At 31.9% G+C, this 17536-nt stretch overlaps 2 protein-coding genes and 1 non-coding gene across 4 annotated transcripts; 2 read left to right on the plus strand and 1 right to left on the minus strand.

The window, feature by feature from the left end:
- The first annotated feature begins 4908 nt into the window (after positions 1-4908).
- Positions 4909-8593, plus strand: LOC114403241 (probable serine/threonine-protein kinase WNK9). Its single transcript, XM_028366066.1, has 7 exons — positions 4909-5179; positions 5277-5314; positions 5496-5723; positions 5871-6091; positions 6247-6404; positions 6506-6944; positions 7065-8593. The coding sequence occupies exons 1-7, from the start codon at positions 5105-5107 to the stop codon at positions 8096-8098; spliced, it is 2193 nt and encodes a 730-aa protein (XP_028221867.1). The 5' UTR covers positions 4909-5104; the 3' UTR covers positions 8099-8593.
- Positions 8594-13132: 4539 nt separating this feature from the next.
- Positions 13133-16503, plus strand: LOC114401454 (imidazoleglycerol-phosphate dehydratase, chloroplastic-like). 2 transcript variants are annotated; one of them, XM_028363967.1, is made up of 8 exons: positions 13137-13476; positions 13564-13688; positions 14230-14334; positions 14654-14746; positions 15245-15319; positions 15489-15551; positions 15836-15945; positions 16248-16503. In XM_028363967.1, exons 1-8 carry the CDS (start codon positions 13239-13241, stop codon positions 16273-16275), a joined length of 837 nt encoding a protein of 278 aa, XP_028219768.1. In that variant the 5' UTR covers positions 13137-13238; the 3' UTR covers positions 16276-16503. The 2 variants fall into 2 exon arrangements, with proteins under 2 accessions (XP_028219769.1, XP_028219768.1); XM_028363968.1 differs by lacking the exons at positions 15836-15945; positions 16248-16503 and adding an exon at positions 15660-15787 and having other exon boundaries at positions 13133-13476.
- A 900-nt stretch (positions 16504-17403) lies between these two features.
- On the minus strand, positions 17404-17476 carry TRNAF-GAA. The gene has a single exon. It is a non-coding gene; the product is annotated as a tRNA-Phe (tRNA).
- Positions 17477-17536: the final 60 nt, after the last annotated feature.

Below are 17536 nucleotides of genomic sequence, written 5' to 3' on the forward strand. Positions count from 1 at the left end.
TTCCTCAACGTAAATGTTTTAAATCATAACTACAAAAAAAAAAGTTTTCACTTTCAATTACAAAGATGCTATCAAATTTTCACTTTGTTCTCTTTTATCCCAAAGTTTGTATAGGAAACAGTTAAAAAAAGAGAAAAAAACAATAAAAAGCTGTTCTCATTATTTCTTATACATTTTTTTAAAAGTAAGAAACAAAATAAAAAGAAGTGTAATAGAAAATGAATAAAAAATGAAAAATGTTTTCTTGAACAAACGATCCGTTGTTTTTTTCTTTTTCCATACAACTTTTTGAAGGCACGACATAAAATAATAATAAAAAATATGTAAAGATTACTAACTGTGCTGGGCTTCCGAGCTAAGCAAAAGAAATTCAAGATAAGTCAACGAAAATCTGGCTGCGTGACAAAAGAATTTTGGCCGTTAACAGATGAGACATGTTTCAAGTTCTTCAGAAAAAAAATAAAATGAAATGTCACATGCGAATATGGCAGCAGTATTGAATTTTGTCTTTAAGCCGATCGACAAAATAAGATTGCTATTATTATATGCAAATAAATGTGAACTGTGCTATTTGAAGAAATCAGATATATAAATTATGATTTTATTCGTTTGGTTTTATCTCTTGTTCTGGACATAGTGGCATCTGGAGAAATCGTACTTGATCACTCTATAACTCTGTAACATAAATAAATACATAATCCAAGTCCAAAAGATTAGTGAGTGCATAGAGAGACAAATACTTTTTTTCTTCTTCTTAAATCACACGCATTTTGTTGTCTTTTGTTCTAACCTTTAGAAATGTAAATCTTCTATGATAAATGACTCACCTCATACAAAAAGTGTTAGTTCCATAAGATCGGATTAGATAACTTTGTATGAGGATTCTTTGGCCCATTACTGAATAATAAAGTATAACAAACAAATCTTTAGAGCTAAAACATTTACAGCATGCATAAAGGAAAGAAGAGGCACAGTCTTGCTTAGTTGAGAGGCAAACAGCAGTAAACAACTTTTTGAGTTTTCTATACATATAAATTTATATTATTGAGAGTTTAACGGACCATGACATACTGGATTAAGCAAGCTTAAAAAACAAAAACGTAGAGATGGTGATTGTTAATTTTGTATCACTACTGTATATTCTATTGTTTTCATAAAGTACAATTCAACAGTTTATTTAAATAAATTTGGTTTAGAGTTTGCCAAAGTTGATTTTGATAGAATCATTTTTAAATTACAGTATTTAATATAATTGAAATGTGTGTCCAAATTAATCTACGCGCGTGTTTGGATCGCATCCGGCACCAAAAACAAACGTAAGGGACGTGAAAATGTAAAGCAACTATTTCATATTTGATAGACGTGGAGAGAGAAAATATCGATTCACGTTTTTTTTAAAATTTTTTTTTCCAAACACACGGTAAAATCATATTTCATATTTGAACGTGTATTTTAATTGATTTTATTTATTTAGGAGAAACAAAAAGTACATGATAACGTGAAGTTTATTTGAAAATATTTTCTAGGTTTTATCGTATAATGTTAAAAATACTTCATAAGACTTTATGAAGTCACAACAACATACGCAAAAACAAAAGGGCACAAATGCTTGTTAGTTGTCACAAATTTAATGTTGGAAGTTCTTGTGAGCTGCTATATGTCTTAGTCTTAAGGCAGCATCCCTTTTGCCTTATCTGGCACCGGCCTCTAAAGCCTGTTGGGGGCACCATGCATGTGCATAGCCATAGCCTTGCTTGAAAGCACTTCAAATTAATCTTTGGGTCGCTTTGGTGGGTACGTATCGTGATGTAAGCTTATATATCAGTGGGGATTGAGTTTGGTTGTGGAGTGGACTAATTTTTCATAACGTGATAAATTAATATTTAAGAGATGTTTTTTTTTCCTACATGTATTATGTATGTGACTTATATTGTTAATAGGCTAATGGATGTATTCACTCGCATGGGAAACGAGTGTCTCATAATAAATTAATTATATAAATAAAATTAATAATCAACATATTTAAAAGTTAATCTATTAGTTCTATATTTTTTTTATATAATTACAACTAAAAATATATACTATTTTTTTTCTTATACAAAGGACTTGATGGAGTATTAAACAAATCAAATCTATCAAGTTTTATACAATTCATAAACTAACATTTTCTTTCTTGCTCCACTTTGTTATGAAATATAATATACATTATTTAAAATATAAGTAATTTTTTTACTATTAAACAATATGTCTATAAATATATAAAATTTGATACATATGTTGATTGATTGCCAAGTGCACCAATGCATCTCAAGTAGTACAGTTAAAACTGAAGTTCGAGTATCATATTCATATGGACTTTGTTTGTACTTAGGCAGATGAATATTTAATTAAGAAAAAGATTTGGAAAAGGTAGTAGAAAATAGTAAATTAAATTGCTGAAAATTAAATCAACAAGAAAAAGAATTAAACATGAATTTAAATTAATTAATTAAAGATGAGAAAATCCAATAATATTGTAGAAGGCAATCTAGCATAGTAGATGTAATGTTAATGATTTTTCTCTATTTATAATTATTCCAATTTACTCTAACTTTGATTCCCCGCATGGAAGAGTCTAATTTATCTATTTTCTCTTCCAAATCCCTTTGTAAAACTAAAATAATAAATTTCATTAAGAATAAAGATGTATAACAAGCTAAACAAATATCAACTTATCCCTAATGATGACTTTATTTAGATACCATTTTTCAGTTCTATTAGAAAATAATGTTTTTCAATGTTACCCCTAAAACTTACCATGCAAATGGGTGATCAAGTCACAGGTAATAATATTAAGCACAAGAAAGGATAATGCAAAAGTAATATTCATAAATAGATAGAAAGAGAAATTACATAAGAGTAATTGGCTGCTAAGTTTCCAACACAAGGTTTTAGCCTCTCATTATCATCTTATCATGGAGACTTTGCAATTGCAAGACGAGAATATTTAGTAAGAGGGGGGAAGATAAGAAAGGGAATAGAGAGAAAGAATGACTCATATTGCTTGCTTCTACCCCTTCTCGCCTTTGCCTGTGTTCTGTTGGAATTTCTGTATATCTTCTCCTTCTTTTCTTTTCTTCTTTCATAGGTACAGATTATCAGACTTCTGAATTAGTCTGATTTCCTTAATTAGTTGTGTTTTCCTCAATTAGTCTTTTTTCCTTAATTAGTCATTCTTTCTTTGGTTAGTCTTTTTTTCTTAATTAGTCATTATTTCCTCAATTAATTGGCTTTCTTTAATTATTTCCGCATTTCTAGGCTTTATTTTACTCATTAGGCTTCATAAATCCATCAATTTTAATATTCTCTGCATAAAAATTTAAATGATGTTAATTTAACAATTATTTGCTCAAAAAAGAAAAATTAAAAAAAAATTACAAATTCTTATATAATTTAACCTCAGAATATACTCATAATTAACCGTTATCAACATATCATCATTAAGATAATATTACATAATTAAATTGTTGAAATGGTAAAAATAACTTTTGCAAAGTGTTATTAAGTGCATTCTTTTACTAAATTTGTCATAATGTTTTTAGAAACACAACTATTTGTTGTTCAATCACTAATGGATGCTCTTCCATTCATATGTTTCTTTGAGGACATCCCATAAAATTGGAACCAAATTTGACAAATAATTATCAAATTTTGTTTTTGGAAAATAGAAATACACTACTCTTAACAAAAATCTGGGAAAAATAATACAAATTAAAATTGATAACTAAGTTATAAAAAAAAGTTAGAGGTTCAAAACTAATTCTCACTAAATATATTAAATCTGAAAAAAAAATTATATTTTCTCGTTTCACATCATTTTATCATATAATATATTATCAAAATATAAACAACCTTTTGTTATTGAATTACACATATATAATTATTCAAATTACTTCAAATTTTATATATGACTTCAAGATAATAATATTACACAATTCAATAGTTAAAATGATAATAATTTAACCATTTTGGCATTCAGTATCAATTAATCCTACATCCACTCCTATTTTGGAAAGAAAAAAAATACTGGAAAAGAAGTTAGAATCCAGGACAACTAAATTAAAAATTACACAAAAAAACCAAAAAACAAAATTTGAGGCTGAAAAGCAATTCCCTACCAAAAATCCACATGCACAGTCAACTTGAAGGGTAGGCATAGCTAGAATTCAATAGCATCGGTCCCCTTTTCTTTATCAAAAGCCAGGTAACCATGGGGCCACCACCACTGATCCACCTGACTTCTTGACCAATTATCTCTACTCTCTTCATCACCACTGCTCCTAATAACTCTTTCTATTTTAAGTCCTAATGCTAACACCAAATTTTAAAGTCCACCTGTGTCCTCCACAGTGGAGAAGAACTAAAATAAGAAAGCACCCTTAGAGAAGTAACACTGAGGGCATGGCCAAATCAGAAGAACAAGTTAATCAAATTTACTAAATTAGTAATAATAACTAACAACATCCAAATTCCCAACTAGAGAGGTTTTTATAAATTTCAATGATGAAAAGTCTAACCTTCTCATAAATGCAACAGAACCCAAATTCCCCTCCCGTGCTTAGAGCACCACATAAAATGTTTGTTTAATAAGAAAGCCTATAAAATTAAAAAACATTGGTTGGTCCATGCAGTGCAAGCTGTTACATTTAGAGAGTGATAATGATTTTACAGCTCGTGATGAGATGTAAAAAGTTAGAGGAGGCTAGAAAGAGAGAGTGTTTGTCAGTTATTGTCAGAGAAGCGTGGTGGTAGATTAGAGGTATCACTCTCCTACCTTGAAAAAATTTGCCTTGCTGTATAGGTTAGTTGGCATTTGGCAATAACTTTGTCCTTTTAATGGACCTTCCTAGGCTCTTTCTCCCTCTCTCTATATCCACAGAAAACCAAATAATTAGTTATTACAGTTTCTATATTCCTTGTATATGCATTGACAAAACTACTCACTTTTTTTCTTCTCTTTTCTCGTGTTCTTTATCTCTCTCGCTAGCTCACAGAAGAAGAAGAAGTAAAAGGCCTTTATTTATAAATAAAAGAAAAGGAGAGAACAGATAATAAGAAACAAAGCATGAATGGTGCTGCATGTGTTGAGGCAGAGTGCTGTGAGTTTGTGGAAGTTGATCCCACGGGAAGATATGGAAGAGTATATACTTTCTCTTTTACTACTCATCAATTTTTCTTAGTTCTTTATATTCCAAGTTCTGTGTCTGATTATAGGATTTGGATTTCGTGTTTAACAGTACAATGAAATTCTTGGCAAAGGAGCTTCTAAGACAGTGTATGCATCAGATCCTTAATCTCTTGGTTTTCAGCACACCCTCCTCTGAATTTTCTAAACAAAATCTTTAACTGCTTTGATATGTTTTCCTTTTTGTTGTTTAAGTGAAACAGTTAACGGGGTTTCAATGAGTTTTTTTTTTCTTCTTTTCTTATAATGAGACCATATTCATTTGTTGCAGCTATAGAGCATTTGATGAGTATGAAGGGATAGAAGTAGCATGGAATCAAGTAAAGTTTTATGACTTTTTGCAGAATCCTGAAGATCTTGAGAGGTTATACAGTGAAATTCATCTTCTCAAGACATTGAAACACAAGAACATCATGAAGTTTTATACTTCCTGGGTTGATACTGCCAACAGACACATTAACTTTGTCACTGAGATGTTTACCTCTGGGACTCTGAGACAGTACGCTCTTTCCTTATTTTTTTAATTAGTGTGCGTATATATGTATGTATGTGTTCCATTCAATGCTATATTCAGGTAATTCTAGCTTCTGCTTCTTGTTTTTGGCTTATAATATGAGTGTGCTTATTATATTCATTGCGTGAGCAGGTACAGACTTAAACACAGACGGGTGAATATCAGAGCTGTTAAGCATTGGTGCAGGCAGATTTTGGAAGGGCTTCTCTATCTGCACAGCCATGATCCTCCTGTGATCCATAGAGATCTCAAGTGTGATAACATTTTCATCAATGGCAACCAAGGGGAAGTCAAAATTGGTGATCTGGGCCTTGCTGCAATTCTCCGCAAATCTAATGCTGCTCGCTGTGTTGGTGTGGAGAACAGCATCATGAAAGTCTTTGATTATATTCCAAAATATGAATATGAAAATGTTACTTATCTCTTTGATAATTAGTTCTCCATCTCTGCACAGTTTACCAGTTTAAGACTCTTGATTTGCTTATTCTTCTTCTTTGTTTTACTCCAGGCACACCTGAGTTTATGGCTCCAGAAGTGTATGAAGAGGATTACAATGAGTTGGTTGACATATACTCTTTTGGAATGTGCATCTTAGAGATGGTCACTTTTGAATATCCTTATAGTGAATGCAACCATCCTGCTCAAATTTACAAGAAAGTTGTATCTGTAAGAACCCAAATTTGTTGTTGGTTTATTTATTTTACCTTGATTCATTTTTCTATTCGGTTTTTCTTCTTGCTCCACTTATTTGCATGCATATTTTACAGGGGAAGAAGCCAGAAGCTCTTTACAAAGTAGACAATCCCGAGGTTAGGCAGTTTGTAGAGAAATGCTTAGCAACTGTGTCCCTCAGACTTTCAGCTAGGGAACTCTTGGAGGACCCTTTTCTCCAAATTGATGATTATGGATTTGACTCAAAAGTTTTGCAGTATCAAAGAGATTGTTATGAAGTAACGCCATTAATTAGACAACCTGTGAATGGAATTTGTATCATTAACAACAACTTAATGAGTGGGGACACTGATAATATTGGTGGTTATGGGCCTGTATCTGAATTGGGTTATCATCAAGACGATTTTGAAGCGACTGAAATTGGTCTCTTTGATTGTGAAGAGGACGACAATTTGGCTGAAGTTGACACCACAATCAAAGGTAGAAGAGAAGACGATGGCATCTTTTTGAGACTCAGAATAGCAGATAAGGAAGGTTAGCAGTTCACTTTCTTATTTTCTTTTTAGTCTTGATAATTTCATATTCTGTTTTTTTTTTTCTCATACTTTCTACATAAGAAAAAAAACCAAACTAACAATCCATTCCTCTAAATAGGTCGAATTAGAAATATCTACTTCCCATTTGACATTGAGACTGATACCGCATTGAGTGTTGCAAATGAAATGGTAGCTGAGCTCGACATAAATGACCAAGATGTAACAAATTTAGCAAGTATGATAGACAATGAAATTGCAAGATTGGTCCCAGAGTGGAAAACAGGACCCAGAATAGAGGAAAAATCAGAATGTTCAAGTGCAAGTGTCTGCCTCAATTGTGCTGCAAACGGTTCCTTGTTTGATTATGTATCATCAAATAATCCATGTGGCAAGAACCTTCAATTTCTTCATTGTTCTAAAACTGGATGTGCTGCAGTTCATGGCCGATTTGAAGAGATAACATACCAAGTTGAAGGGTCTGAAAATAGTGCTAGAGAAGGTGCACTGGATGAATCAAGCCAATCCAATGGCATTCAATATACAGATATCTGGGCTCAGAGAGATGAACCGGATTTATGCCATGAAGAGTTAAAAGAGATGCACTGTGACCAAGCTCATGAGGCATCAAACTCATCAAACATCAAGGAGGATAGAAAAACTGTTAATGTGGATGAACAAAGTGATCTCAATACCAAAAAGTCTTCTTCAAACCCTGCACCAAATTGTGTTTTCTTGGACTATGAAAATGAAATAAGGCAAGAACTAAGATGGCTCAAAGCAAAGTACCAAATGCAGTTAAGGGAGCTTAGAGACCAACAACTAGGGCGTAAACCAAAATTTACTAGCATATCTCCTGACCCCGAAAAATTGGAGCATTTGAAAGATGGAATTCTGAGGCTATCAGATACACCCAATTTGAAGATACAAAACAATAAACCACTATTGAGAACTATAGTTTCTGGGAAGCATTTTCATGTTGAATCTGAGAAATGCAACACTTTGGCTGATCAAATGGTTCAAAATGTTGATGAGATTTGTCAGTCTAACAGTCCTGAGCAAATGATCACAGCCAGGGATTTCTTTACAGGAGTATTGCTTCCACACTCACTTCAGAGGGCAACCTCACTTCCTGTTGATGCAGTAGATGTCTAGAAACTAGAAACCACCAAAGTTCATAATTTTCTCATCATAAGTGGGCACCAATGTATCTACATTAACTGGTTGCCAGTTTACTTAAATTTAGGGAAAGAAAATCAGAGCCAGAGAGTGATAGGAGTTACTCAAACGACCCTAGATGTAATTAGCTTGTGGGCACCCTTTTCTAGTAAGGTCACTTGACCTAGTATGAAAAATGCCATATGCAAATCATGCACAGGCTAACGCAATCACATTAATGTAAGCAAAGTTTTCCCTTGAGATGCTGAATTTCAGCTCCATCTCCTAGAGGATTATATATTACAGATCATATGAGATGCTATATTAGAAAAACCTGTGAGACTTCTCTATGATAGAAGTTTTTATCCATTTATCTTTTGTTAACCTTTCTCACTAGCATAATGTAATGGGTAATGAGGCAACTATGTAATGCTAGAAATGGGAGAAATCATTGTATAATTTAGATCATCAAATATTTATGATCAATCTTTACATGGCACGTTTTTCAATTTACAAAAAATAACTAATAAAATTTGACTACATGTTACATGAAGATTGATAAGACCATAGACATGTAGTAGTCTAAATCATACAATAACTTTTCTATTGGTGCAACAAGTATCAGTTTGACTTGGGGGATGATAATTTAGTAGCCTTGGGCCGTAAAGTTGCCTTGTTACCTATTCTGTTAGGAACTATGGATTCCAGAAATGGAGGTAAATGTAACAAGATACTTGTACAATTGGGAGTCTCTAATTTTAGTTCCTTCTTCCTTGGCAATAATGTAATTAAGTGATATGAAATATTCGTAATTTCTAGTTTGAGCCCTATGCCTTTGCCAAATAATAGAAAGAATTTTTTGAGATATATATTACTTAAAAGATCGCTTGAACACTACACTTTATTCTCCATTTTGATGGATAACGCCAAAGAGGAACCGTCTGAGACCATTGTGGGGCGGTTTCTGAAGAGCAAGGAAGAAATGGTCCATCATTTTGTGTGATGTTTAATGCTCTCTGCTAATACGAACACTTCAACATAACAGCGACGCCACATGCTTTTGTTGATGTATATAGATATTTCAAAGGCACAGATAAGATGTTGGCTCTGACAAAATATTATTTCCTTGTAAATATGCATACCCTTGGCTGGAAATTTTGTTGGCCAAATATTGAACATACCCATTAAAATCTACCAAAAAGTTTGAAGGAATTTTCGAGATTAAGATTTACTATAAACTGGATAGGTCCATTTCCATTAAAGTCACTTGTGTTAAAAAAAAAAGAATGATGTAAAGGGCTCTAATGACTATCTCGTGTCTATCTCGATTCAGTTTCAATGTTTATTGGCTAACCTACACTATGCTATAAATAATGTTATGATGCTCTACTTTTATTATCATGTCTGGTTATGTGTTATCACAACTCAAGTTGGGGGTTTGGTAACTCAATATCAAATTGTCAATTTTTTATGATGTATAGGTGTTATTTTGACGTGGCTTTGCGTCTCAAAATCTCATTTAAGTGGGTGTTTGGCCCCACTTGGAAGGGCAAAAAACGCGTATGTAGTAAACGCCATAAGCCCATAATACGTAGCTTTCGGGTTAACGTGAGTTGTCGCGATTCTAAACACACCATAAGTGAAAGAAAAAAAATGTTTTTGCTTTCTTTAATGTTTCAAAATTTAGTGATTTTAAAAATCATAATCAATTTTACGAGTTTAAATATAGCAAAAATGGAAAAATTATATATATATATATATATATATATATATATACCTTTTACTATTCTTTTCACAAATATAAAGGAAGGAAAGAGTATACATTTTGTGTATTTAAGAGTAAAAGATTTTATATTATTAATTAAAAAATAAGAATAAATGATTATTTTGATATGTGTAAATTGATGATAATTTAGTATATGTCTTGCTGTTAAATTTTTGTGGGATCATCATTAAGTTAGAATAATTTAATATTAATGTACAAAATTTACTAATCAATTTATAATTAAATTATATGATAAAAAGTAATTTTTGTTCTTTTTAGACACTCAAAGATTAAATTAGATTTTTTTATTTATTTTTTCAATGACTAATTACATATTTAGTTTAACATTCTACACCATCGTTGCTCTCCAAGTCATATCAGTTTTGAGGCAAAATTAAAAAGTTACTTTCAATGATTCACTTCCTGTCATGTAACCACATATCCAAACACAATAGATTATAATGTTTAGATATTCAAATATCAGAACAATCGTCTTTTTTGAGATGATGATCCTTTTGGTTTCATTTATGCTTTCATTCTTTTGTATTCGGATGCATAAAAAATATCAATATAGTCATTTATCCTAAAAAAAATTATTATCGGTGTGACTTTTAAAGTAATTTTTATAAAAGTAAATAAATTTATTATATATGGTGATTTGGAATTGAATAATAGTAAAAATATCCTAATTACTCAAAAAGAAATAAAGAGAGAAGTATAAAATAGAATGAACAATGGAATGAAGAATAAAGAATAAAGAACAAATAAATTATAAAATATGTTTATAAGAATTTATATCTTTAAAGAATGTAGATATTGGCAGCCTTGTTGGTTATCTCTCTTCATTCGTACATATGCTATTGATGGGGTTGGTTGGTATTGCCACTTTATACTAACAACAGACTGCTACATGGCATCCTACGAAAATAAAACATGGTAATGTGTAGGCCATACAAATGCAATGAATGTCATCATAAACACACGTAGACGGATTCCTTCATTGTGGCACTTTACTAGTAAACATTAAATTATGAAACCAGAAAAGCACTACTACAAACAGCCGTGCATCATCTCTGTTCAAAAATTAAATTATTGCCAAGCTTCCGTCGCTATAACCCCAACTCCATTCTTTTTTTTTTTTTTTCATTTTGGGGTGGACGTGGAATAGGTTAAAAATCAATAATAGGAGAAGAGAAGGTTATGGTATTCCAAAGCGATGGCGTCTGAGACAGAACCAACTGCATAATTTGGGTGCGCAAAAAAAATTGAATTTTGATGGATATCATCAGATTATGTTCAAATTCTGGGGGCAGAGCAGTTGTAAAGTATGATAACTTTATTGGCATTTGGCAGATAAGAGAATATACATCAACAGAGTTGAATTTAAAGAAGTGTCGGTTAAATCCACGTAACAATGATCACAGGCAAGGTCTATTGCTACATAATGAGTGTTCGTCCTCTTCTTGACAATTGGATAGCAAAGTGATGACTATAAGATGTAACTTGCAAGGAATAAAGGCTACCATCATCTCAATAGAGGCTCCTTATCCAACGTGCTTAGCTCTTCTATTAAAAGCCTACCAATCCACTAATGCATATAAAAGCATAGGTGTCTAAGGGAACTATAATTTTTTTTAGTGGATTGACTGTTTTTAATCAATGTTTTAAAAGACGGTTTAGGATCGCGATTTAGAGTTACCACGACAGCAATTAACAATTGTGATTGTGTCGGTTGTATTTATCTGTAATTTTCCACTGCATAAAATATAACAATAAAATTGTAATCACAACTATAATTTAAAAATTAAAATCTTGTTTTTTTTTAATTAATGTTGTTTTATTGAGATCGAACTCAGTCTGTATGATTAAATTGTAAGACAGCTTGTTAATTTGTTTTTTAACCAAGTAATTTTTTATTTTTTTTTATCAAAATGCTCTTAGGTTCCTTATGGAGTAACTTTCTCGCAGGCCAACAGAACAGAAAGAATAAATTGCCTACTCAACTAAAGTAGAATACTGTTACCACTTTCAGACTAAGTAAGCATCAATCAATAAGAATTTATCACTTATATAAACACCTAGAAGTTATGGATTAACCTAAGAGGGTTCACTAAATCATCTAACTGATAGATTCAAAACTAACTTTGTTGAACATGTTCAATTTGATAATACGAGACTTAGCCTGCAAGCTTGATCTCATGTTATCAAATTAGAGTCAACAACGTTTAAAAAACTTGCAGATGAAGTCTCATTATCCAATTAAACATGTCTTACCAGATCATACAATACGGAATTGGTGTTGGAATTAAAGCCATTTTCTTGATCTCTTTCCATATTTTTAAAATCGTACGGTAGATTGCATCTCTTTGTGGGTGAAGTGCATCCTCAACCCCAAAAATATGGACTTAATTTATCCTGCATTGAACCCAACTAAATCCTTATTCTTTCTTTACAGCCCTATCGTTCACCGACTTCCTAATCTTAACAGCATCCTCTCATTTACCCATGTTGAAAGTGTAATGTCTATATGTGTATGCTATTTTAATCGTTACATTGATTAACATAATGAAAAGTATAATGTCTATATGTTATTTTTACTTTATTTTAAATTTGGTTGAAATATTTTAAGATATAATATATAACTGCATAATATTATTAGAACACACAATCTAATAAAAATATAGCATTTGATACTAAAACATGTAATTAAAATAATTAATCTATAAATTAAAAATTACAATAATTTAATATTCATTAAAACTAAAGGTTATTTTCTTATTTTTGTTTTAAATTTAATTACATATTTAACAAATAATTAATTTTGATTATTATTATACATCAAAAATATATTTATACGAAAAGAAAGAAGGACCATGCATAAATATTATAAAATAGTTTTACTCCATCATTCAGCTATAATCATATCATATATAATAATAAGACTGTTGATACTTATACATGCATAATAATTTGTTATACATATTCACTTTTCATCTCATTATTTTTGTTTGTGATCTCAACATTTTTTTGTTATAAAAACATATCCCACTAGTTACGCTCCTTAACCTTCTATAATTTTTCTTTTTTTAAAAAAAAGGGAGAAATGGAATCCTTGTCCCTCTTTTTCCTTATGATTATTCTATTAGTGCCAGTGTATGTGTATCATTATTTTTCTTTTGGTTTTGAAATAGATCCGACCCAATTGCAGCCCTGGTCATTTTTTTCATGGGTTGGGTAAGCGTACAATTTAACTGGGCTTGTTGACTTCCTTTTCAATCCAAATTCACGCCAATTTTTTTTCCGTGGACCAAAAACAGCCTTGGAGAAAGATCGGCGTTGTGCTGTTGCTGTTGCTGTTTTGCTACATTGTGAATGGAGCTTTCTGCACCTTCTTCACCCTCTCTTCTAAGATGTCCTTCATCCCTGCTTCTGAATTCTAGGGTTAGGGTTTTCCATACAATACCCAGCCCCACACGCCCACCTTTCCAAGCTTCAATCTTTTCACTCAACCAACGCAATCTCACTCCAATGGATCTTCCCAGAAACGTCTCCTCCGCTGCCTTGGTGGGAGACAACGCTTCGGCCACGACCACTTTGCCAATTGACTCAGGTCGATACAATCCTCAGTTTCTAATCTTCATTTTTCTCAGATTTTAGATTTTCCAATGCGTTTGAATCCCTTTTCGATCATTTTCAGATGCTAGAATCGGAGAGGTTAAAAGGGTCACCAAGGAGACCAATGTATCAGTCAAAATAAACTTGGATGGTTCTGGGGTGGCTGATAGTAGTACTGGAATTCCCTTCCTCGATCATATGCTTGATGTCAGTAATTTCAACTCAATTTTAGTGCCTTTTTGTTGCTTCATTTACTTTTTATATCCCATTGTTGCTATCTGCCTTAAAGTGTAATATAAGATTTCAATCATTGTTCATATACATATATGTTCACGTATGATCCAGAAAATAAATGTTGTGAGAGCCAAAAAAATTAGTTAATTAATTTTAGTATTATACACTGAATAATCCTCTGTACATTTGATGTTAGCTTAGTAAAATACATCCAAAATGAAAATGCATATTATTCCATCGAAGTTCTTGCTATGATAGAATAATGAGCATGGTCATGTGGAATGAAAGAGATGAAAGGCTAGGCGGATGTGAGATGAATTTTGAATTTGTCTAGAAAAGAATGTATCTCCTTGGAAAGATTTGCATTGTTTGAACCTGGTCATAAATGAGGAGTCTTTTGTTTTCTGCTTTGTATCTTGACAACTAAACATTAAAGGCTACTAAGGATGTAAAATTATTCACTTGAGATTTGAGATAATGGTTGAGGAAACTGAACTTGGTTATGATTTTTCAGCAACTTGCTTCACATGGGCTGTTAGATGTACATGTAAAGGCTACAGGTGACATACATATTGATGATCATCACACAAATGAAGACGTTGCCCTTGCTATTGGAACAGTATGCAAACCATTACGTTAGCTTATTCTTTCTTTTTGATTTTCTATATTACAATTGTTCCTTGAAACTTAAATGTGCTTTATTATCTTGCATTGAAGATTCACATGCAAGTTATATCTTTATATTTCGCCTTTTCCTTTCTATGCACTATGGCATCTAAATAATTGCTGACGATTCTAACAACTATAATGTCAATTCTAATCTTATACAAACAAGGTTTTTTTTTTTTTAATTACACTAGTCTTTATTTTTTTTTAATAAATTTGCATTTATCTATCATCTTGTTAGAACTAAGAGGTTTCTATTACTACATCTTCAGGCTTTGCTGCATGCCCTTGGCGATAGGAAGGGTATTAACCGGTTTGGTAACTTCTCTGCTCCTCTTGATGAAGCATTGATACATGTTTCACTGGTAATTTTCATACTGTTTGTAGAAATAATCATCAATTATTAGTTAATGTTAACATGTAGGTTGCAGGAAAGTGAGATTTGTCCTTGCTTATAAACATGGTGAATGGATAAACACACTTCGAAAAATGTTTTGACTTTTTATGTGTAACCTTGATATTGGTAATATGCATCAAGAAATTCAAATTACTCCTAAAGTTTGGTTGCTTCAGACAAAGGGACACCACACATATGAGCTTGTGATGAGGCTCATTTGTTTGCGCACAATACTTCTGAATGGAAATTAGAAAGTTCTAGTGTCCAATCTGATCACTTTTATAAGCTTATTTTTTCCTCTATAAATTCGTTATATATTTAATTTCTTTAGGATATCTTTCCTCCATTACTGTTCAGATTCCCAGATATCAACAGTTAGTCACAAGTTAGTTTTAGTCAAGCAATAAAATTTCTCTTATTTTCTCTCTACTTCCTTCATGGGTTCCTCGCACACTTACTTTTTCAGGATTTGTCTGGCCGACCACATCTAAGTTATAATTTGGACATACCCACTCAGAGGGTTGGGACATATGATACTCAGGTAGTGTATGCTGTTTAATTACTTCATTAAAGTTTAGAATTTTGCCTATTGAGCTTCTGATGTTTCCAAATATTTTTTTAATGTGAATCATCTTTCATGCTTGTTCCTTTTGTCTTTCCCTTTATTCTTATTATTTACTAATGAACCTGCTGGATATCCTCATTTATAGTTGGTGGAGCATTTCTTCCAATCCCTGGTGAACACGTCTGGTATGACACTTCACATTCAGCAGGTATTAATACATAGAACTTCATAATCAGTTATAGTCATTAAATTTGTAAATATATTCATGCATATCATTATGAAAGAAACATACTGAATGCTGTAGATGTTTTACCAGGGTTCTATGATGTATCCCAAAGCCACATAGGTTAGAAATTGAGATATTGTTTCTATTTTCTCTATGCATTGACAGATGATTGACTACATCATCCAACTTGAGGCTTATGCTTTTTTCTAGTTAATGTTTTATATTCCAATTTTGAAAACCTTTTTATGCATTCCCTCTGAGCACAGCTTGCTGGGAAAAATTCTCATCATATTATTGAGGCAACCTTCAAAGCTTTTGCTCGGGCTCTTCGACAAGCAACAGAGTATGATCCACGTCGCCGTGGAACTATACCAAGGTATGGTATCTTTGAAATTTCCTTTTGATTTTGTGGGTAGACGAGAATTAGATTTTATTCACTTTATTATTTGCTGCTAGTATTACTTGAAAACCATTTTAATATTTCTCTCTCCTCGTTCTTTGATAACAAAGACGATATCTCTGCTCTATAGGATCAAACCAGCTCAATCATTTTTTATTCTCTTCTCTACATGCTTTGCATTCACATCTGCTATATGTCTATGAAAACTATGAATTTCCTTGAAAATCTGCTTTTCATGTAAAAAGCTACTAATACTATCCATCAATTTCTATGTGCAGTTCGAAAGGGGTTCTGTCCCGTAGCTAATATTTTTCTGGCGGTGGACCTTCATGGCTCCACAATCACAGTCCTTAGATGCTGTGTGATGGATAAATGCTTGTGCGGGGGCAGTATTTGTGATAGAACACTGACCTCTGTAAACAATATTGTTGTACGTATACTTATTTCTAGAAATAAAAATAGTTTTTCTAGTGTTTTTTGGTGTACATTTTTTAAATATAATAAGTGGAATTACATTTTTGGTTTTTTTGTCGAGACCGGTCCAGTTGTTATGTCCTCAAAGGAATTTTGTTAGTGCTCCAGAAACATGTGCTCTGTCCCCCCACTCGTTTCCACTTTTTCTACTCACCAAATATTACTTTCATATCATATAAAATTATAATATAAATACATTTATATCATCTAATTTTGTTTAATTATTTAAAAAGAGGATCAAAATTAAAAATATTATGTTAGTTTTAAGATGGTAATTTATTTAAAATGAATTCAAATATGAAATGATGATTATTTTAAAGTATATAATTATCAAATTCTGAGCCAAGTAATTAAATGCTTTTTTTTTTATGTCATGTTCCTTATTAGCAGCATTGAGTATGACTAATGTTATACTGTTTTGCGGAGGTATAGAAGAAGAGCACATGGAATAAGTGTAAAAAATGAAGAGTTATTTGTATAAAATTTATACTTGGTCAAACAATAAAAAATATGATGCATATGACTTTTAAGGTAATTAAAATTTATTATATATAATGATTTATGAATTGATGACGATGTAATTTTTTTTCATCCTATTTACTTGTAAATAAAAGAAAGTAAAACAGATAAAATGGTATCTTGTTCTTTTTCTTGGGGTAGACTGAGATAAAGAATACATAAAGTACAAAGAGACTCAATTTTCCGACAGTACTCTCTAGTTTTGGTTTGGGAAGAGAGGGGGTGGGATAACCATCAGCCAAAACCAGCAAGTAAAATTAACATGAAAAAGGCAAAAAAAAAAGTTTGATCAATTTTTTGGTATAAAATTTAATTTGAATGAAGAATAAATTTGATTAATGACGGCATCCAAGGAGTTAGAAATGGTGCTATTTAACACATTGATGCTCTACAAAAATACTTTAGCTGAATAAAGAGAGAGTGAAGTAAAATAAAAACTCTTGCGGTGAACGTGGATCGAACACGTGACCTTCAGATCTTCAGTCTGACGCTCTCCCAACTGAGCTATCGCCGCACATTTACTATCTACACAAATTTTATAAAAAAACAAAGATCCAGAAACTCTGAAAGTAAC

The sequence above is a fragment of the Glycine soja genome, chromosome 20, assembly GCF_004193775.1.
Source record: "Glycine soja cultivar W05 chromosome 20, ASM419377v2, whole genome shotgun sequence".
NCBI classification, from domain to species: Eukaryota; Viridiplantae; Streptophyta; class Magnoliopsida; order Fabales; family Fabaceae; genus Glycine; species Glycine soja.